This window comes from Gekko japonicus, unplaced genomic scaffold, assembly GCF_001447785.1.
Source record: "Gekko japonicus isolate JY-2015 unplaced genomic scaffold, Gekko_japonicus_V1.1 scaffold164, whole genome shotgun sequence".
NCBI lineage: Eukaryota > Metazoa > Chordata > Lepidosauria > Squamata > Gekkonidae > Gekko > Gekko japonicus.
In genome coordinates, this window is record NW_015159714.1 from 1590132 (window position 1) to 1612911 (window position 22780).

The window sequence follows — 22780 nt, forward strand, 5'->3', positions numbered from 1 at the left end:
ACCCCTCCAAGCCTTCTCCCTCCCCCCAGCACTGGTGGCGAGGCCTGAACGTGGCCCGCCAAGCTTTCTCCCTCCCTCCCCTCCCGGTGGTGGCGAGGCCTGGCCAGCCCGCCAAGCTTTCTTCCCCCCTCCCCAGCGGCGGCGGCGAGGAGGCCTGAGCTTGGCCAAATTTTCTCCCCCCCCGGGTGGCGGCGAGGGCTGAGTGGCTTACAGCCGCCGGCCAGCCAAGCCTTCTCCTGCCCCACCCCACCTCCCTGGCAGTGGCGACGAAGTTGTTCTCAGAACATTCCCAGCGCCTGCGCAGGGAATGCTCCTTGACGTTTGGGGGGATTTAAGTATCTCCCTATAGTTTTTTTTACAGTTTTTAGATTTTGGGGGTTGCCCCAAATGTGCAGGAAAATCTCCCTGCCCCCCAGGTGCCCCCGATGTGTGGATTTAGATATCCACACGCAGGGGGCACAGTTGGGAATTAGATATATAGATATGGAGCAGAGGTCCATCAGAAGCTATTAGCCATGAGGTATAGATGGAACACTGACTGGGGCAGTGATGCTCTGTATTCTTGGTGCTGGGGGCGGGGCAACAGTGGGATGACTTCTGGAGTTCTGGCCCTGCTGGTGGACCTCTTGATGGCACCTGGCTTTTGGCCACTGTGTGACACAGTGTTGGACTAGATGGATCATTCGCCTGATCCAACATGTCTTCTCTCATGTTCTTATGTTCTTACCATTAATGAATGCTCTGATAATATTTAACCATTTTGATGCCAAGTGGAATGCAAACTTGAAGAATGATATTTTATGAGCTTCTCTGATTCTCTGGAGTGCAGCAGTGAAAATGAGCTGCAGAATTCATCCCACATCAGTTCCTGCTGCTTCTATAGTCACTCCATTCTTAAACCTTTGAGCGCAATAAGTGCATATTCGTCATAGATTTTCATTTAGCCATGCAGAATTTCTTTTAAACTGTTTTAAGGAGTGTCTTATTTAACTTTGTTGCACTGTTTAATGTTGCTTGTAATAGTTCTGTTGTAAGCAGTAGATTTGTTTTGGGTTATGACTTAACATTTAAAATGTATTTGTAATCTGTTTAAATATGCTAAGGATTATCCTTAGGGACCCCAGTAAAATGCAGTCATGTTTATTTGTAATTGCTACAAAATGGTTTACAGAATTGTTAGTGTCTTTTATTATGCCCTGCTACTGAAGTGCTGGCTTGTTAATTAGAGGAATTTCAGCTGTCATAGGCGGCAATTATAGCTTCCGTATCACTGTCTGTTATGAATAGTCAATGAGAGCTGATTAATATGCATGAGGGCCAGTATATAGTATGTGCATTGGACTAAAGCAGTAGAGGGAGTGTTGTGTACTGTGAGTGGAGGAGGGAAAGCATTAAGGGGGGGGATAGAGTTGCCTGCCGGTGCTCAGAGCATCACCAATGTGAATCATTTCAGTTTGGCTCCGACGACTTTAGCGTGCCAAAGGGATATCTGTATGCATGCTCGGGAACAGCAACTCCCTGGGTTCTACCAGTGAGTAAGGAAGGCAGTTTTCTTAAACATGGGATGCAGCCTGTGCTCTCTGCAGAAGCAAGAGGAGCAGTACAAATTACTGTATGAAGTTTGTCAGGTAAAACCCTTTGATTTATATTCTGAGCGCAGATGCGTATGATGCGTGTGATCCTAGTCTCAGGACAATTGCTGCTGATGTGATTGCTATTATAAGGCGGGGGGGGAGAGAGTGTACTTTGAAGTAGATAGTCTCAAATGGGCTCTTATTCTTATCTGATAAAGGCTCCAGATCGTTTGTTGTCATGTCTTTTCCCAACACAACAAATTCAGATGTCCAATGCCTCTCAAACCAATATTGAATATTAAACAAGCCCACTGGTGAACCCTCCGACATTGCTCTCAGTATGGGCTGAGTAAAAGATCACCAGCCAGGGTCAGAGCTTGGTCACGGCACTCTTTGAACAAGTTAGGAAAGACATGTGTGATGATTGATGCCGCCGGAGGGTTGGTCCCTGTTTACCAATAGTTCTGTGATGTTTCTTGCTGGAAAACCACATGTGCTGAACTCAGGCTGTATGCCACTGTTTTTCTACCAGCGTCTTGACTTGGGCATAACTCTTGTAAATTCTGTGCTGCTTTTCAATGTAAAACTATTTCTGCTGATTGGTGATTATCCCATGTGAAATTACTGTTGTATTAATATTCTTTGCCTAGGGAGAGAGAGAAAAACAAAACCTTTAGCAGTGTGTGTCCAATTTCATTTTTTTAAAAGAGACTTTGTTTAAATTGTTTCTGAAACATCATGCCAGAGCATAGATTTGCAGTGCCCCTAAAATAAATATAAAGTTTACTATAAAAAATAAATGTTAGGCAGTAAAGTTAGCTGCTGTTTAAAAAGAAAACACTGAACTTTTAAGATTTAAAGCATATTGTGCTACCCTTTTTCTTAGCTGTAGAAGATATACTTGAACTTTGAATGCATACCCTGTTGTTTATAACTTTGCATACAATAAGTTTGAGTTTACAAATAAACGTAAAAATGCAGACAAGAATATTGCATCTGTTGATAGATATGAAAAGTTTCATTTGTACGCTTGCCAGCAGAGGGTGCTACAAATCACAGTGAGAAGTGATGCGTTCTTTGTTGTAGAACTATTCAAGTCACTCATTACATTGTGAATAGAATGTGTCTTGTAGTCTGTGCTGGCAGGAACACAATTAAATTTTAAACACCCGTTTCGATCTATTTCTCCTACACCTCCCAGAGGACACCATTGCTCTGCAGAAAACTTTGTACCTACAGATAGACAGGCATGCCCATTGTCATGACTGTTTATATCAACTAGATCCCCTGTGTATTGGGATCGGATTTCTTTATAAGGTAACAACTAGTTCTCAATACATTATAACGTAGTTCTGGACATCATAACGTATTGAGAACTAGTTTTGAATAATAACCACCAGCAAAATCTGGTCTCATTATTGTCTTTGTGACTCTTCATACAGAGATTAGTGGCCTTAGCCTACAGAGTCCAATCGTTTTCATGGTGTAAGGAATTGAAGACTTTTACAGTGCCATTCTGTGCAGAGTTATGCCCTCCAATGTCCATTACAAGGCAGTAACTCTGTTTAGGATTGCACTTGGAAATTTAAAAAAATTCTATAACGAACGAGCCAAGAAGAATGTATTAACATAACACCTTGTGAGCGAATAGGTTTGCAAAGTTCTCATAAAAAGGAAGGATAACATTTTGACACCAATAATGACAGCACTTAGGGACAATTTTAATGCCTGGGACTTTGGCTGGAAAAACCCCACTTGCCTAATTTACATCAGTTTCTCCAAGTTTCAAAGTTGAAAGCTCTTCACCTGACATCATGATCTGAAGACTTCAGAAAGAATTACCCTCGTTATAGTTATATTAGGAAAATCACAATCAATAATGACTTCAAGAAACAGAACTAGCTATTTCTGCATAACGCATTCTCAGCCGCATCTTGACAAAACACAGGTTTCCTACTCAGTACTTATCTGTGTGAATTTTGGTCCTTACCATGGATCATGTATGGCTTGATCCATGACCTAGTTTAACTCAAGTACTTGGATTTCAGCCAGTTTACAGCCTGAACTCCAAGCCTACGAAGTACTCAGATTAAGCCAGTGGCCAGCTCTGTGATGTTGATCAGCTTCAGCAGCACAAACAGCCGTTTGTTCAGTAGTGCATGGTGGCAGTTCGGCCACATTTGTGTTAGAAAACAGCCACATAGGGCCATGCTGATAACTCTCATAATGCTCCTTTGGCTCTTAGGATGATTCCCAAGTGCTAACCCACACACTCCGTCCTAGCCAGGTTTTGCTTAAAAGGGAAAGAGCCTTTGTGCCACGATACTGATGCTTCACCAGTACTACGAGTTCCAGAGCCAGGTTTTTCTCTCTCGACATACCCCCCCCCCATACTCGTGCTTGGTTGCTAGTACCTAAGAGAGCAGCTTATAGGGTCAGGCTGATACACCTGTTGTTGCCAACTGATTTAAAATTGGAAGGATAATAGGCTTTCACAACATATTTCTTAAATTCTGGTATTGTACTGAAATAAAGCCTCTATAGGCTTGATGGAATCCCATGCAGCTGCTGTGAGTGACCATGTGACTATTGGAACTATGGCTAGTTGATGATGCAGTAGGAAAGACTTGCATAAACATGTTGATTTAGTTCTATAGGAAAGGAGCTCCTTCATTTCTTACTTAATTCCCCCCTAAAGTTTCTTAGAGTACAATTGCTGAACGGTCGGGTTAAGGAAGCTATTAGCCACAAGGTATAGATAGGGGCTCTGGGGCAAGTGATGCTCTGTCTTCTTGGTGCTTGGGGGGAATCAACAGTGGGAGGGTTTCTAATTTCCTAGCCCCACTGGTGGACCTCCTGATGGCACCTGGTATTTCTGGCCACTGTGTGACACAGAGTGTTGTACTGGATGGGCCTTTGGCCTGATCCATCATTGGCGTCTCTTATGTTCTTATGTTCTTAACAATTGCATAAGTTACTAATGGCTGCAAAAGTTTATATTTTGCAAGAGGAATAAATATATTTTCAATAAATTATTGTAGTACAAGAATCAAAATATTGGAAATCTAGAATTGTTCACAATAGGAAGCACACAAGCACTGTTCAGAAGTTACAGTGAACTAGGGTTGCTAACTGCAGGAAGGGAAATTCCTGGAGATTTGGGGGTGGACCCTAGGAAGGCAGGGTTTGGGAAGGGGAAGGACCTCAGTGGAATATAAGGCCACAGAATTCACCCACCAAAGGAGTAATTTTCTCCAGGGGAACTGATTTCTGTATTCTGGAAATCAGTTGTAATTCTGGGAGATCCCCAGGCCCCACCTGGAGGTTGGCAACTCTAATGGAACACAGTGTTATCTGTCTACAACGTACATTTGATTTTTCTTTCTACAAACATTAAGTAATTCAGTTTATCTGCACAACAGTCCTGTGAGGCATTATCTAAGAACTTCATGACTGAGTAGGGCTATTTTTGGTTTTTGGAGTTCTGGAAAGTGGCTTATATCTTATTACTTGTTCTCTGTCACTGGGTGCTTGGTAAGGGCTGTCTGTGGTTACAGCTGAAGGCAAGCAATGCGATCGTATTCTGAGCTGTTGTGAAACTGCCTATCCCTCTCTGTCTGCCCACCTCCCTGTCAATATCTAGGCTGATCAGTCTGTAACATATTTTCATAAGAGAGCTGAAGTTGTTGGCTAACCTACCTCGCTGTATTGAATGGAGTTAGATTGCTCCCATAATTGGTGCCTTGTTAGAGAAAGAATTGACATTATTCATAGATGACAGATGCTCAGGCTGCCAAAAGTTCGTAGGGATCAACCAAGAATGGAATTTACACTCTCCCCATCCCAGTCCCTATTTTAAGCATATCATGTGTAACTATGCTCTGTCAGAACAGGACACTTGAGTAGATGAAGGCTCAAACGTCATGTTGCATATTCCTCTGTTACAATTTTAAAAGACATTATTTCTTTCCTAAAGGCAGCCAGTGGGGTTGCCTTTTCACAGGAGTAGGAGGGCAGAGAGGAAATGAAAGCTTTAAACCTTTCCTCCCCGGAATTTTCCCACTGACAAAAGGCATCCCCCAGCTGCTTTTACCATCACTGGGGATGATGTAGATATACCCATGTATTTTCCTCGGCAAAAGTACTAACAGTTGGGGGGGGGGAGGCAGGGACACTACTCCCCTTCTCAAGAAAGCTTTCCCTGTGCTTTCTTGTTGATTATGGCAAAAGCTCTTGAATCTTGTAGGCAGCCATGGGATGAAGTAGGAGTTGTATTATTAGGATTGTTGTGCATCCCATGAGTGTGGCTGAGTGTGGGAGGGGTGGCAAGTCTGTTCGTTTACAGTGCCCTGCTATTGTAATTACTGACAGCCAGCATAGTGTGGTGGTTAAGAGTGGTGGACACTAATCTGAAGAACCAGGTTTGATTTCCCACTCCTCTACATGAAGCCTGCTGGGTGACCTTGAGCCAGTCACAGTTCTCTAAGAGCATAAGAGAAGCCATGTTGGATCAGGCCAATGGCCCATTGAGTCCAACACTCTGTGTCACACAGTGGCCAAAAACCAAATGCCATAAGAAGGTCTAAACTCTCAGAACTCTCTCAGCCCCACATATCTCACAAGGTGCCTGTTGCGGGGACAGGAAGGGAAGGTGATTGTAAGCCACTTTGAGACTCCTTAGGGTAGAGAAAAGTGGGGTATAAAAACTACTCTTCTTAAGTGATTTTTGTAACAGTGGTAAAATAAGTCAATATAATTATCCAGATGGTAATTATTAGGATGGTGTTGAGATAGTATTGCCTAATCCTAAAGCTGCTTTAAGGCTACTTTGTGGCTTAGATGAAGTTGCCAACTCCAAGTTGAGGAATTCCTGGAGATTTGGGGGATGGAGTCTGGGGAGGGTGGGGTTTGGGGAGAGGAGGTACTTCAGTGGGGTATAATGCTATAGAGCCCACCTTCTAAAGTGGCCATTTTCTCCAGGGGAAGTGTTCTCTCTCCTGGAGATCAGTTTTGATCCCAGTCCATCTCCAGCCACCACCTGGAGGTTGGCAAACCTGCTAAAAGGCGAGGTACAAAACGGGGGGTTCCTGAGTCACAGCTCAGCCTCTTGACTATCTGTTCTATGTAGAACTGAGACATGCCTGCATTATTTGGCATCAATGGGAAAGGCATGCCAAACACTTCCGAGAACTGAACCTGTGCAGTTGTAGCACTATACACTGCATTTACCAGGGTTTAACTTCCCCACCACCTAAGCTGAACTGGGTATACATGGGAGTAGCCATATAAAAGATCAAGTTATACATTGTCTTGAGGTAATAATTTCATGTTTCAGTTGATGGCGTCTCTTTGTAGTGTTGAAGAGGCAAGCTTAGGTAAAACATAGGCGAAATGTTTTTATAGCTCCCTGCATGACCTCTCAGCCCATGTGATTTTAGAATGGACCAGCCACATGAACACGTGAAGCTGCCCTATACTGATCCTGCTTACAAGTTACAGTGAATGCATGTTCAGCCCATATACAATGTACACTAGAATGTAGTGTAGAATTTAAACTCTACATTTATCTAGATACTGGTCCCCAATTTCATTTGCAAAGTAAATGCACATTAGCTGTTTCTCACAATCAGGTACTTGCATGTGCATGCAACATATATGTAACACATGAACAGAGCTACTCAGCTACTGAATCAGAGCAATAGTCTGTCGGGCTCTATACTGTCTACTCTGACAGTCAGTGGCTCTCAAGTAGAAGTTTGTCATATCATAAGACCACCTGATGTTTTAATTGTAGATTGATTCTGGGAAATTATATAAAGTCATGAGCTGCAAGTCAGACATGTTGGGGAGTTTACTGAGCTTGGTCAGACACCTTCTCGAGCTCACAGAAAAAAACTTAGGGGTAGTCATGAATGTTTTAAAAATAGCTTCTAAGCAGGAGTTGAAAGTTCACTGAAAAACCAAGGAAGCTTTTGGACAATGAAAGTAAAAAATGGAACTTTCAAAAATTGTTTTGACTCAGCTGTAATTATTATGTGCTTCATACCTCCACTTTCACTGGGAATGCAGAAGTGGGTGAGTTTATGCTTTTAAAATGACATAACGTGAACTTAACCTTGTGGTTGGTGGTGAGTCTTTCCCACATTATGCCCAAGAGACATGTGTTTGCTTAAATAAGACGTTGATTCCAAACACTTTATTGTAGGCAGGTTCTCTAGTGTTGAATTAGTTCACTGTTCTCACGGATAGACTGGAGGCCCATAATCTGCCGAAAAACTGCCTTTAATGATTGTGGCGCCTGTCCATGGCTCCGAATTCCCCTTTCTTAATTAGGCCATTTACTAGAAACTGGCAATTGAAATTTTCCTCTTCAGTTGATGATGAATAATGCAACACCTCAATTGGATCCTCTGTAGAAAATACTCTTTCACATTTCATGGTGGATGGATTTGTTTTGTTAAAAATACACGAGAAGTGATGTGTTTAAAAGACAAATTTAATTGTGACAAGCAATGTAGTAAACTAGCCAACAGAAAAAGCTTTATTGCTTCATAACCTTTAAAAATGTTCACTGTATATTCGGTTAACTCAGACTATAAAATTTGGGGTTCGTGGTGTGGTTATTGTGCTTTACGCAGAAGAAATAATGTTTTCCTTCCAAAAATGATAAATGATTGACTGAAAAAGGTTTTGCAGTGGTTTACATATATACATCTGTTCAACGCTATGAAGCAGGTGGCAAGAATTCACAGGGGAGGAAGCACTTGGGACATTCACCCGGAGCTTTACTGTCACATGTCAAATACTGGAAGGAAAACCAGGCATATGGAGCAGAGGGAAAAGTGCAGGTTTAATAAATGGGCTGTGTTGCGTTCATTAATAATGAAAGGGAAGGTCATGGCTCATTTTCAGGAGCACCAAAAGAGCACTAATGTGTATATTGGCACTGAGTCAATGGAAGACTGGAAAACAAAGTGTTAATAAAAATTGATTCCTGTTTTCTTGACTTGGTTACCCATGGTGATCCTGACTAGGAGAAGCTGGGGGGCCCTACATGAGAAATAGATACGTACATGAGCAACCTCCAGAAGTGACTGTTCCATATTTCACTATCGTATCTTCTATCATAAAACTCAGAAGTAATTTCTCTTGGAGATAAAGGTGTAGCAAAGAAAAGGAACAGAAACTGAGGAGAGCACCTTTTTTCAGCTTGCTTCAAAATCTTACTCAGTTTTGTTTGTCATTATTACGTTAGTTTGTTTTCATAGTTTTCTCCTTCCATCTCCCCAAACCACCTATTGCATGGCTACTGCTACTGTCGTAGCTCCAGGTGCATAGTGGCAGCTTGCAAAATAGTTAAGTGGCCAACCAGCCAAGAGGCAGGAGAGAGAAAGAGAACCTAATTTGTCATTGTGAGTGCTGCTCTGGCATCTCAGATGCTGTTTCTGATGTGTCCGATGACAAAAACTATGAGGACTACATTTCCCAGGTCCAGCAGATGAGTGCCTCAGATTCATCCAAAAGTACAGAATAGCAGCAGGATGGGAACAGGGAGAGTATTATCAGCTGACTGACCACTGGCAGATCACCACAACTGAGTACCTGATACAGTTCTCTAGAGCTATAATCAGTTACAGGACACTGTGACGAACGGACCTCCAAAAGCAGGATTCTTAGTGCATCATATTCTTTTTTTTCCAAACATTTTTATTGCTTTTCTAAACTACAATACTACAGGGTCGGAGGATGGGAACAACCTAAAACTAGAGTAACAAGGATCATTATTACAGAAGTTTAAAATTGTTGATACATCTCCTTTATCAAAATAATAAAGCATGAGAGATATTATTATAAAAATATCAAATTAAAAGGCAAACAATCAGAAACATATCTGGCTGTAGTTGTGCATCTTAGTTTTAAAATTGTACGTTGACAATACACACTATAGTGTAAATATCATTGGTTTAGAGTTATGCGTTAAGAATAAACATCAGGCTATCAAAATTAAGCTGTTTTACATTTTCCTCTCCTCCTGTCAAAGTCCAAATTAGTTTTTAAATGCTTTAGGGGTAGCAACCCCTGGTTCTGCTTCAAATCAAAGGGTTTTGCCGGACTAATCAAGATTATATCAGAGTCTTTCCCATCCTTCTCTTCATCTTCTTCTTCCACGTCTTTATTCACCTCCACTTTCTCAGGTCCCTCTCCCGCTTTCTGTTGTTGCTTCAGGAACTTAGTGCATCATATTCAGAGAGCTGGGAGATTTGGGGTTAATGCCTCACTGTGAAGCACAGTTTCATTGACAGCCTGCCGCCTGTGTGCACCCCGTTCTCTCTTACTGGTCAGCGCCAGCTGAGGAGAGCTTTCTAAAGTCTAGTCAATCTTGTCAGAGAGAGCCAGTCATCGTTTGGACTTTAGCTTGGCAGTTGCCAGTCAGGAGTGTGTGTGTGTCCGTCGGAAAGAAACAGACAAGTCACTTGAGAAGTGAAGGGACTCAGCTCCTTGCCCTTACTGTGTACCAAGACATTTGAGGAAAAGTTCAGAAAACAGAACTTAAAGTCTAAGTGTCAGCCCTAGCTGAATTCTGCTTATTCAGTTTCCAGAACTGAAGTTTAGGTTTGACAGACGATACTGGACAGGAGCTTGAAACTGCCAGTCTAGCCAAACAGAAAAGGATTATCGCTCCTAGAAAGAGGAAGATATTTCTTACCCAGTTATTCAGAGGGTTCAACTGGTTTGTGTGAAAAGGAAAATGGTCTTAGACTCCTCAGGAGTATAAAAGGGAAAGTTATAATCCCACAAAGGAAGTATTTAAATACAGGAAGAAATTTGGTTGTTTATACAAATTATAATATTTTGAACAGGCAACAGAGTATAGTTGAAGCTTATATCCTTAGAAACTCAGTTCTTAACTATAAGAGGTTTGCTTGTCTTGGAGATTTCTTTCAGCACCAGTGTATCTTAATAAAATTTCATAAAACTAAAGTTTTAGAGAACGAAGTACTTTTCTCCCTTTCTTACAATACAAGAACTCGTGGGCACTCAATGAAATTAATGAGCAATAGGTTTAGAACAGACACAAGGAAATACTTCTTCACCCAAAAAGTAAATAACATGTGGAATTCACTGCCTCAGGAAGTGGTGGTGGCTATAAGCATAGACATCTTCATGAGAGGATTAGATAAACATATGAAGCAGAGGTCCATCAGTGGCTATTAGCCACAAGGTATAGATGGAACACTGTCTTAGGCAGTGATGGTCTGTATTCTTGGTGCTTGGAGGGCAACAATGGGACAGCTTCTTGAGTTCTGGCCCCAGTGATGGACCTCCTGAAGGCACCTGAGTTTTGGCCACTGTGTGACACAGAGTGTTGGGAGTGGATGGGCCATTGGCCTGATCCAACATGGCTTCTCATATGTCTGTATGTCCTTTTTGGTGGCTGAAAATGTCCATACCTAGTCATAGAAATTGCCTATTAGCGGTCTACTGTTTGATACCTTCAGTAATATGTACCAAATTGTTTAATTCATCAACCTGATGGCTGTTACCACCTTTGAATGAGGGAGACGTGGACAGTGACAGAAGAAGAGGAGGGAGGAGGAGGTAGAGCAGGTACATAAAAAAGTGCTTTTCTCCCTTTCTCACAATACAAGAACTCATTGGCACTCAAGGAAATTGCTGAGCAGTCAGGTTAGAACAGATAAAAAGAAGTACTTCTTCACCCAAAGAGTGATTAACACATGGACTTCACTGCCACAGGACTGGGCATTCAAGCCCAGTCAGTTCTGGAAAAAATGTCCTTGGTTTTCACTTGATCCTAAGGTTGCCAGCTCCAGGTGGCCCTGGAGATTTTAGGGGTGGAGCCTGAGGAGGGTGGTGGTTGGGGAGAGGAGGGACTTCAGTGGGGCATAATGCCATAGACTCCACCTTCCAAAGTGGCCATTTTCTCCAGATGAACTGATGTCTGTTGCCTGGAGAAGAGTTGTAATTCCAGAAGATATCCAGATACCACCTGGAGATTGGCAACCCTACTCAATTCCCTGTTGATCACTAGGCTCAGCTTGCCTGTTTCCTTTCATGTTACTCAGGGAAAACAGGTTAGATTTACTTTTAAAATGAGGTTAGGCAGAAATCAAGCCATGAGTCGGTATTAATGTCATTTGCCCTCCCCTCCCCACCCAATTGCTGCTACAGCAGGGAAATAGGTACAATACAATTTCAGTGCACTCAAAATTAAGCCTGGCTGACAAACTGAAGGGATGAAATGTAACTTTCAGTAGGCCGGGTACACACCGTAAGAAATCATGCAAAGTTCAATCTAATTAACCCATAATCTTAGTATTATTTTCTCTAGTCCTGAAATTTCCCACTTGGGATTTTTTTTTCCCTGTTGAAAGCTAAATATTTTTAGAGATGATGAGTGGATTTTGCTTCACTCAATAAAGAAATGTCTTTTTAGTCTCAACTTATTTCGTCATGAATGGCTTTACAAGAGAAAGGGGAAGTGCACACATGGGATCAGTCTATTACTAAACAACACAATTCTGCTTTCTTTAAAAAGGAGACTGTCAATTCTAGAAGAAATAAAAGAAGGATTAGGTGAAGCCGTAAAAAGAATTAACCTGTACTTTGAACCTTCTTTCTCCAGATTCTGAGGGGGGATGGGAGATTTTGAAAATAGTCTCTCTTAGTGTCACGTTTACTATAAAGTTGTGTTGGGTTTTCCCTCTTCAAAATGCGTACTTCTTAAGAACTGGCTAAAGGAGTGAATTAGACCATAAACTGTGCTCTCTAAATGGGACAGAGACAGCTGTAGTCTAACAGAACTGGCATTTTTGTAGTACAAATCCCAAGGATTGGGTTGATTTTCTACAAAAGGAAAGCTTCTTATTCTTTCTTAAGCACAAAAGTTTCCTCAGTCTCATTTGCCAATGACTTAACAACTGACAAGCCGTATAACGCATACAAATGCATGAAACCAAGAGAAAGCCAGCTTCTCCTGACAGGCAACTCTGCATCTAATGCTTGAGAATACTGTAATCGGTCGTTTGTTTTTTTCACAGGCCTTTCTCTCCACTTAAAACTGATGGTGGCTTTACATAGTGCAGGAGGCAGAGAGCAGATGCCCAGTAAATTCACGCAGTGATGTTGATGGACAGTTTATTCCTGACAGGCAATGAAACATACACAATGCCTAATTAATTTCTGAAGTCATTGCCATGAAATATAGAGATGGCCAAGAGTGTAGGTTGTTTAGATGTAGCAGCGACTATTAAAAACGGGATTGGGCAATTTGTAGAAGATAGATCAGTGTTTGTCAGCCTTTATGGCTAAATGTAATGTGTTCAGAGGCAATGCACCTCTGAATATCAGTTGCTGGTAGGGTTACGTGGCCAAGCTGGGCAACCAGCAGTAGACTGATAGGAGGTGGGGATGGCATGACATCACTTCCAGGGAAGCCCAGAAGTGATGTCATGCATCTAAAGGACTCACTGGAAACTCATTGTAACATCATAGAGTTTTCAGCTATTCTGAGAGAGGACTGACATCACTTCTGGGTTTTCCCAGAAGTGACACCATACCATTGCTTGTAACACCATAGAGTTTTCAGCTATTCTGAGAGAGGACTGACATCACTTCTGGGTTTTCCCAGAAGTGACATCATACCATTGCTGAGACCAATATTTTTTTTAAAGATCTTTCTCCCACTGACAGATGGAGTGCCAGCAGGCATATGGAACCCTAGTTGCTGGGGGACAACAGTGAGAAAGAGCTGCTGCTTTTATGCCTTGCTTGTGGGCTTCCCAGAAGCATTTCTATGTTTGTTGTATGAAACAGAATGTTGATCTAGATGGATTGAGTGTAACCAGCAAAGCTCTCCTGTTATCCTTTAGTGTATGTTTGCCTGCTATTTTCACCACGTTACCATGACTGAAGAAGAAACTCATGCTCATCTCCATAGGATCCTGTACATCATCCCTTGAAGTTACAAGTGTCAGACAGCAGAAGCATAGAACCATTTGTTTGCCACATTCTTCAATGTGTAAATTTAGTTAGTTCATTTATAGCCCACATTTCTCCCCAATGGGAACCCGCAGTGGCTTACATCATTCTCCTCTCCTCCATTTAACTAAAAAGCAGAAACAAACACAACATGCCCTCTATTTTCAAATAGGATGAGCTGTGTACAAATGTCCTGAGTGGAAACATGGAAGAAGGCAAATATGGGAGATGGAAATAACGCCTCCCCGAGTTCTTTACAGATATCAATTAACACATAATTTTAGTGAACACACATCTGAAGGATATGGCCTCTCTGGTCTCACTGATGTCATCACATGAAAGCATTCTCCACTGGGAGTAGGTAGATTAGCCCTAAGAATAAGAAGGACTCATAATCAGGGTGTTACAAACCCAGCTCCTGTATCTTTCACACACTGAAATTACCAACAATGTACCATTATTGCGCTTGTTGCACACTTTTGTTTCTTTTTGCCCTTGTTTATCCATCACAAACAAAAGGATTTTTTCAAAAACCCACATGATTGATGTGGCTGTTTTCAATGTCTTTTGCATTCTCTTGCTTGGAAGACTTTCCATTTGGATTTGTGCCTAGGCCTCCCATTTTTCACCTTAGTATGTCATCTTTTCTTGATTAGGGACATAGATCATGTGTTGCCTTAATGGTCTGCTGTATCCTTCTCCTTCTCTGCTGTGGCTTCTTAGTACCAATGGCTGTTGCATACATATAACTTGCTCTATTCCTGTTATTTCTTACTCTTCTTTTGTATAGTACCCTGGCCTATTCTTCTCAAAGCCAGGCCCATTGTAGTACAATTGCCATAGTAATTTTTTTATTACAATCATAGATTTACAGTACAATGCTAAGTGGGTCTACTCAGAAGCCTGCTGAAGTCTACTCAATGGGGCTTACTCCAGGGAAAGTGTTTTTAGGATTAACTCCTTAAACTGTTTTAGGCCAGTCCTGCTTAGCTTCCAAGACCTAACGCGATCAGGCTAGCCTGGGCTGTCCAGGTCAGGGTAACTTAAATGCAGCATGTCTGAGAATTCTTCCTCGCTAAAATTCAGTGTTGCAACTTGTAAATTACTGCATGTTTGGTTATGTATTGTGGTATCATGAAACTTCTTGAAACAACATAGCCTGCACATGGTTGTGAAATTGATTAGAGATCAGTTTGGATCACAGGGTTGACTCCAAGGGCTAGGACCCTGTGGTGCCATTCCATAGGTGCAGCAGCAGCAGCGACTCCTCTGTTAGAATTACAGTTCTGTTTGCGGAGGAGGGGAGGGAGATTTTTACTGATTCCCTCCTCCTCCTTCTGCAGACTTCCAGTTTGCCCCCTCACATAGTTACTTCGTGGGTTCACCGGTCTAAAAGAGCATGATTAAAAAGGAGCCAAAGAAGGCTGTAGGGAAGGCAATGGTGGAGGCAAGGGAGTAGCCTTCCTCTAGTGTGCTTTGCTCAAGCAGCTTAGGATCTCTAGTGTACTCTGCTCATGTATCCCAAAACTATACAAGGAAAATAAGTACTAGTCCAAAATGCCTCTGAAGTGCTCTTGTCCCCCAGGAGCAGCATTTAAGGAGGCATTTGAAGCTACATCAGGATTGGGGGGTGGGACAAAAAGGTTGTGCTTCAGAGGCAGAAGTCCTTCCCCTTATGGAAACTCTCCAGTGGACTCAAGCCATTAAATAGAACCAGGAATAAAGGATTACAGATTCAGTATGCACAAGGAGGAAGCAAAAATCGAAGTTTGGATTTGGGGGTCAAAACAGCAGGGACGATACATTCAAAATTGTCCCAAATGTACTTGCACACACTTCCAGTGGTCCTTGCAAAATTTGTCCACCCAGACACCTCGGGAGGTGGTGGGGTCCCCCTCACTGGCAGTATTTAAGCAGCAGCTAGACTTATCAGGGATACTCTAGGCTGATCCTGCATTGAGCAATGGGTTGGTCTAGATGGCCTGTATGGTTCCTGATTGTATGATTCTACAACAAATCATAATGAAAGACCTTTTTTTGCTGGGGAAGAAACAACAAGAGGCAAGAAACTTTAAAGTCATATAGAAAAGACGTCTGCAAAACATGGGCTGATGCCCTGCAGATGGCTTATGGAACTCCACCTCACTTTTTGAAGGATATGCTGCTGGTATGCAAACATAGAGAGCAAACACATTATGCATGCTGAGAGAAGCATTAGAATAGCAGGCAAGGTCGTTCAGTGGTGGAGAGGCTCTTCATGGCTCTGTCCCTTGGCTTGTTCCTCAAATGTTATATCTCTTTTTGGTTTGTTTCCTATTCCTGTCTCTCCTGGTCTGTTGCCCGCAGTTCTAGCCTTGACACTGGCGAGGCCATAGCTCTTCCTGTCACATGACCATGTCACATGACATAATATTACTTCCTGTCGTCTGCCTGCAACTCAATTGGCCCTATGTCAGGAAGGGTTGAATAACACCAGCATAGAATATTATCACACGATATACCAGATACTGGTGGATGATTCTGTACCATATAGTTGCCCATTTTCTAATTAAAATTTCCCCTTCGAAAGGAACTGTTGAGTTGGATGTGCTATGCCATTGATCCTCTTCACACTCTATGAGACCATTATAATTGGATTCCTGGGGTAAGATAGACAACTTCTTGGAATTCCTCATTCTTCATTAACAGCATTTGAAGTTCTCTTGCTAGCAGTATGTGGGGGCGAGATGACAAACACTATGACACTAATAGAAACCTAAATAATTCCCCGGAAAGCAAGACGTTATGCTGGATTCACATGGCTGCTCTTCTTTCATATCTTGGGGACTTTCAGACATCCCAAATATCCCTATACGTATTCAATATGGAAAGCATTCAGTAGAACTTTTTTTTTATAATTCCCAGTTCTGTTTAAATCTTCCTGTCCAATGACTGAAAAAGTTATGAAATTGAAGAAAAACAATTGCTTAAAAATACCCTTACAGCCGTTTGAATCAGTCTTCCAGGGAGCAACAGTCACTTGCCTGCAGCAACAGCAAGCAATAACTATTGTGAACAGAACCCGTCACGTGAGAAACAGTTTCATGAGTAGATCTCTGTAGATCTCAAGTTTAGCACCTCCCTGCAAGTGGTTGGAATTGTTGGATTTTCAAAAGTACACTTAAAACTCAAGATGCACAGAGATCTGTGAAGGCCCTCTCAATTTACCCCTCCTCGTAGTACCATAAATAAACAAGCTTTGCCCCATTCAGTAGGCTTCTATAGAGGGGCCTTCAGCCTATGTGAATCCAAAGTAAGCCAGGCTAAGATCCATTTAGTTCAATCTGGGCACGCTAGAATAATCTAGATGTGATCTGAGTTTTGGTCTACCATCCTGAAAAATGATAGTAATCCATTATCAGGCTTTGGCCCCATCAAGCATATTATTTACTTAACAGGGGCCTGCTGCCGGTCTCTCTACTCACCAACTTCCATAGCTCACTGCACTGACAATATTTAATGGTAGTTTGAATACTGAATAGGCAGTTCTGCCTCCAGCCAAAACGGGTGCAGCAATACCTGATGAAGCAACAGCAAGAGCCACCACACTTTTTTGGCGAGCTGTAGGCAAAACTGGATTTATGACAAATGTCATACCCTGCCTTTCTCCCCAGTGGGGATCTGAAGCAGCTTACCTCATTCCCTCTTCCTTCATTTTATCCTCATAACAACCTTGTAAGGTAGGTTTGATCATATGTAACTGACTCAAGGTCTCTCAGCAACCTTCCTGGACAGACTGGGAATTCAAACCCAGGTCTCCTTGCTCTTACTCCACCATTCTGACCAACAACCACATTAGCTGTGAAAGGTCAAGGGAGAATGTTAACCTCCCTTTGATTTGTATTGGGGATCTTCTCCACCTTCCCTGTCTGTGCTTTCTTCCTCCCCAATGTGAACCCAAAGCAGCTCACATTTTTCTCCTGTCCGCTATCATTTTATCTTCATACAGAGACCCTGGAGGTAGGTCAGAGCAAGAGTGTATGAATAGCCCACAGTCACCAGAAAGCTCAGGTGGGATTCAAACCTGAGTTTCCTAGATCCTAGTCAAACACTCTGGACATTATACTGCATGGGCTCTGATTGGTCTGGGAAGTTATTAAATCCTCTTTTGTAACAGAGGGGACATTTCTGCCCTCCCTGCCAGTGCTGTTTCCACTTTCCTGACTTCTCATGAGTAAACACTTGCTTCCATTGCAGATAGCATGGGGTTGTTCTGGATCAATCAATTTATTTCTACAGTCCTTAGAACAGTCATACAAAAAGAAGTACACCTTTACAATATTCCGAGGTTTTAAGATACATCAGTGACACATTAAAAGCAAATTAAACTTTAATCTAATATCAAACAACTATATCTAACTAGCTACCTTAGAGTTTCCGTGATCTGAGTATCACCATACAGAAACTGGCTACTTGGTGGGTAATTTTGGGGTTTCTATCAGATAGAAGAAACTCGAGTCTAGCTTTTTCAGAAAGACCCAGAATTTGTTCAGTCAGCGGAGTGATTTTATTACACGCCACCTTATAATACGGACATCTAAAAAAACATGTGCTCTGTAGTCTCAACCTCCCTTAATGGGCAGGTACAAAGCCTTTCTGAGAAAGGAGTATTCTTGTATTTCCCTTCAAGTACAGCAGAAGGGGGTTGTTCTGGAGCTAATCTGGGCCAGGATGCTCTGATTCCCTTCATTTTTGGCACGGTAACTCCCCTGAAACTGGTGGCCAATTTTGAGAACCCTAGCCTCATCTTCTGATGAGTTATGCTTTCCACAGAGAGACAGATAGAAGGACAGATGAACAAACATGTGCATCCTTTTATTATAGCTTTATTTTAAAAAAATAATACCGTGTCTTTGAGAAAATCTCTATATACATTTATATACATTAAAAGACTCAGACTACCAAAATAACAAGAATGAAAACAAACATCAGTAAATGCAATACTCAGCAGCTGCACAAAGTTATAGAAAAGTTAAAACTGTCAAGAACTCAAATTAATAAGATGGATTTAGCATGGTGTAAAAATGAAGACAACGGTGATGGTAGGTGGATCTGCCAGGGAAGGCAGTTCCAAAGGAGAAGGGCCATCACAGAGAAGGCCAGTACCCACCACCTGCCTACAAAGGTCTTAATTCCCTAGCTGGTTCATAAGGGATAAAGTGATCTTCCAGATACTCTGGTCATACACTGTATAGAGTTTTATAGGTCAAATCTAGCAAGGGCCAAGGAGTGTTTAGAGGAATACCAGTAGTAGGAAACATTCCCCATTATTGATGTAACTTCTAGCAGCTCTGTCAACATTAAAACAATTGTGGGGGGGATTCCTTCATTTCCATTATCTAGTAATGCTGCATTTCCAATAGAGCGTACGTGCTCTGTTCTAAGGAGGAGGCACCCATCGAAGCCAGCACAAGAACAAGAAAAGCAGAGGTGGTATTTTTTTCCTCCCACATGCAAGTCAGTGCTTCCCACTGACTTATGTTAAAGGAACTGCAGTAGGACAGGCAGTTAAAATGGATATCTCTTCTCCCGATGATGGACTCACAGGTTTATTCAATAAGGGCTCAAATATTAGCCTCTTCTCAAGTGTGCCCCCTCACTGCAGCCCATTCACTTTTCTCTTATTTGAGTCATTGACTCCCACTGACTTCGGAGAAAATTAATACAGGCTTGTCATCCTGATGGGCACTTCATTAGATCCATTACAAACAAAGGTGGCCTGTGTCAGTGGGAGATCATGAACCTGCCACTGTTCTTGGGGAGTTAGAAAAACAGGAAGTTTAAATATATATGCTAATGTCCCTGAGAAGCTAAGGGAGCAACTAAATAAATATATAAAACTATCATCAGACTCAAGAGCAAAATATTTCCAGATGTATACTTTCTTTTTGATATTGCTGGACCAAAATACTGTGCATTTTTTAATAATGTATCTTTTAAATTATTTTTGTAGGGAAAAAATGAGAACCATTTCCTATAGAGAATTGTTACTAAGGTCTAGTTCATAGATAAGTAATTCATGGGTATGGTAGGGAAGTATGAATGCTCCTGTCTTACATTGTATAATCATATGAGTGAAGAATTCATTAAGATTCTTCCTCCCCCCCATGTATAAGTTGGGCCCAGGGCTACTGTCTGTACTATAAACCCCTTACTACGGTTGTCAGCCTCCAGGTAGTAGCTGGAGATTACAGGCAATAGAGATCAGTTCACTTGGATAAAATGGCCGCTTTGGAAGGTGAAGTCTATGGCATTATAACCTATTGAAGTCCCTCCCCAAACCCCATCCTCCTCAGGCCCCACCCCCAAAATATCCAGGTATTTCCCAATCCAGAGCTGGCAACCCTACCCCTTAGCCCAGGGGTGTCAAACATGTGGCCCGGGGGCCAGATCAGGCCCCCGGAGAGCTTCTATCAGGCCTGCGGTGGAACTGGCTGCCTTCTGCTCCTTTTTCCAGTTCTGCTGCTGGTACAGCATTGTAGGTTTGCAGCTTACAGACACACACCTGAACTGCATACTCAAGATTGCAGCACCACAGACATTTTGATGCAGTAATTCAGAGCAAGAGGTGTCAGTTATCAGACACTTGTTAAATAAACAAAATATTGCAAGAGGGCTAATGTTTTAAGCATGTTTTTATTTTAAGTAAAAAAACAACAACCCTTTGTGTTTGTGTCCTTTATAAAGTTTATATCTCCACTACCTGGCATTACATTTTATGACACACATGGCCCAGCCCAACAAGGTCTCATTTATGTCAGATCTGGCCCTCATAACAAATGAGTTCGACACCCCTGCCTTAGCCAGTACACAGTTCAGTCCTATCAGTTACTACTGTCTTTACAGAGCAGTAGTTGGGAAAACTCACCACCTTTAAGCATTGTGAGACAACATTTTCAAAAGTATACATTAACTTTTGGAGCATGAGCTATTTAAGTGCTTTTCTGCTAACAGATATCTTTTTCTGTGTTACACATGGTTTATTTTGGTGTGCGTTAATTCTGATTGCTTTGTCACCTAATAGCTTTGTCTTTAAAAAAAACAACAACTCAAGATCATTGCTAAACCTCAGGCATTAAAATTTGCACATTTCATTTATTGTAAATAATAAAACTTTGGACACCGTCAGCATTCCTGCTACTAACAGAAATCATTAAATTGGGCTTAATTTTACAGCTGTACAAATTGTAATGTGCTCAATTGGGTGAGTTAATGATGTTTAATTTGACCAGGCCAAAACGTAGCATGCCTTGGCTCGCATTTTTGCAGCTGCAGTCAGCTCCGACTGCTTGGCAAAGCGCGCGTTGTGGTAATATTTTTGACGGGTTCTGCTCACTAGATTAGCCTGCTCCCCAGGACCAAAGCCCATAAACAGGAGAGGTCTTGGGTTAGGCTTGCCTCCAGGGGGTGCCTGAAGTTCTCCTGGAATTATAACTGATCTCCAGACTACAGAGATCAGTTCCCTTGGAGAAAATGGCTGTTATGAAGGGCAAATTCTATGACATTATACCCCAATGAGGTTCCTCCCCAAACGCCCAAATCTCCAAGGATTTTCCAGCTCAGTGTTGGCAGCCCTATCTTGGGTTTTTATTAGGGTTCTTAAAATCATTTGTAGAAACATAGGACTGCCATGGCTGGAGTGCCCATATGTCCTTCTGCCAAAATGGAACATGACTGCAAGAGAGCAATCAAAAACACATCCATGGAGCTCCAGGCTGTGTGTTGATACCCAGGCTCCCCCCACGTATGCCACAGTCGCTGTCACACTGAAGGATGCAGCATTCCTCTTGTCCCCCTGCCCAAATTGTGTTCTGTAAGGAAGCAGTGGCACTCAAGAGAGTGTGACAGCACAGCAAGATTGCTGGGTTGCAGTGGGGTTGCTGCAGAGCCTAGTACTCTAGTGCAATTGCTACCATGTCTGCATTTTGGTGTGAGGCCCTTTATTTAATCTTCTCTCTGAGACGTGAGCATAGGACACCTACTAGTGGCGCCAGTGATATACCAGCGTGGTTTCTGCCTTCCTCCACCTGTGCCTTACCACTGAGCTCGCCTCCATGGTGGCCCTGCCCTGCCCTCAACTCTGTGTCAGGACAACTGCCAGCTGAGTTCATCTGCCAGCTGGCTTGCCGCCCTGCGGCCATACCTCCCCAACTGGGTCTACCTGCTCTGAATCCCCATCTAGGCAGGTAACATTGGGTCATCCTCAGCTGGAGGCCCCATAGTGTACAGTGACACAGTCAGGGCTGATTGCCTACTTATGAGAAGAACTGCTCCTCATGACAGATGTGTATGAGGAGAGAGCTGGAAATGTGTGTGCCTTGAACCGAGGCAGGGGCTGTGGCCCTTTAGGGAGCCACTGTTTGGTCTGCAGCTTCCTTGAGGGCCCATTGGTTGGCTTTCCCAGCCCCTCCCCCATCTCTGCCAGCCCAGGAAGGCCCAGAGCTGCATCAAGCAGCCATCAGGGACCAGGAGTTTCACTGGGATCAAACATTACAAACATATGAAGCTTTCTTGTATTGTCAGGTCGGGGAGTTGGAGTGCTTGGTGTTGGAGGGAAAAATAGACATTGTGGGTATTTCAGAAACTTGGTGGGATGAGGAAAATCAGTGGGATACGGTGATTCCCGGTTATATATTATATCGGAAGGATAGGGGGGGAAGGGTTGGAGGTGGGGTGGCTCTGTATGTCAGAGAGGGTATAAAGTCCAGAAAGATTGAGAGGCAAAGAGATTTGGATTCGCTTCTGGAAATTCTGTAGGTTGAAATAGGGGGGCCAAAAGGAAACTTAACACTGGGAGTTTGTTATCGCCCACCAGATCAAAGGATAGAGGAGGATTATAAAATGATGAATGAATTAAAGATAGCAGCTAGACAAAAAAAACTGTGTCATAATAGGTGATTTTAACTACCCACACATTGATTGGGTCAATATGTGTTCTAGTCGAGAAAAAGAGATTGAGTTTCTAGACACTCTAAATGACTGTGCTATGGAGCAGATGGTCACGGAACCTACCAGGGGAGGGGCGATCCTTGATTTGGTCCTAAGTAACACTCAAGACCTGGTGAGAGATGTAAAAGTGATTGCACCGCTTGGGAACAGTGATCATAATGTTGTTGAGTTCAACATTTGTACAAATAGAGAAGTGGCCAAAAAGACTCACACAACCA

General features: G+C 42.5%; 1 protein-coding gene across 2 annotated transcripts in view; it reads left to right on the plus strand.

Annotated features, from left to right (window-relative positions):
* PDZRN3 (PDZ domain containing ring finger 3) overlaps positions 1-22780 on the plus strand; it is a 275915-nt gene that overhangs the window by 210680 nt on the left and 42455 nt on the right. The window contains exon 1 of one of the 2 annotated variants that reach the window (XM_015411314.1): positions 1464-1628. The exons of the other annotated variant lie outside the window; for it this stretch is intronic. Within the exon in view, the coding sequence (XP_015266800.1) occupies positions 1560-1628 (69 nt within the window). The 5' untranslated portion in view covers positions 1464-1559. Of the gene's footprint in view, positions 1-1463; positions 1629-22780 lie in introns of those variants that run through there. 2 annotated transcript variants of the gene reach the window in all.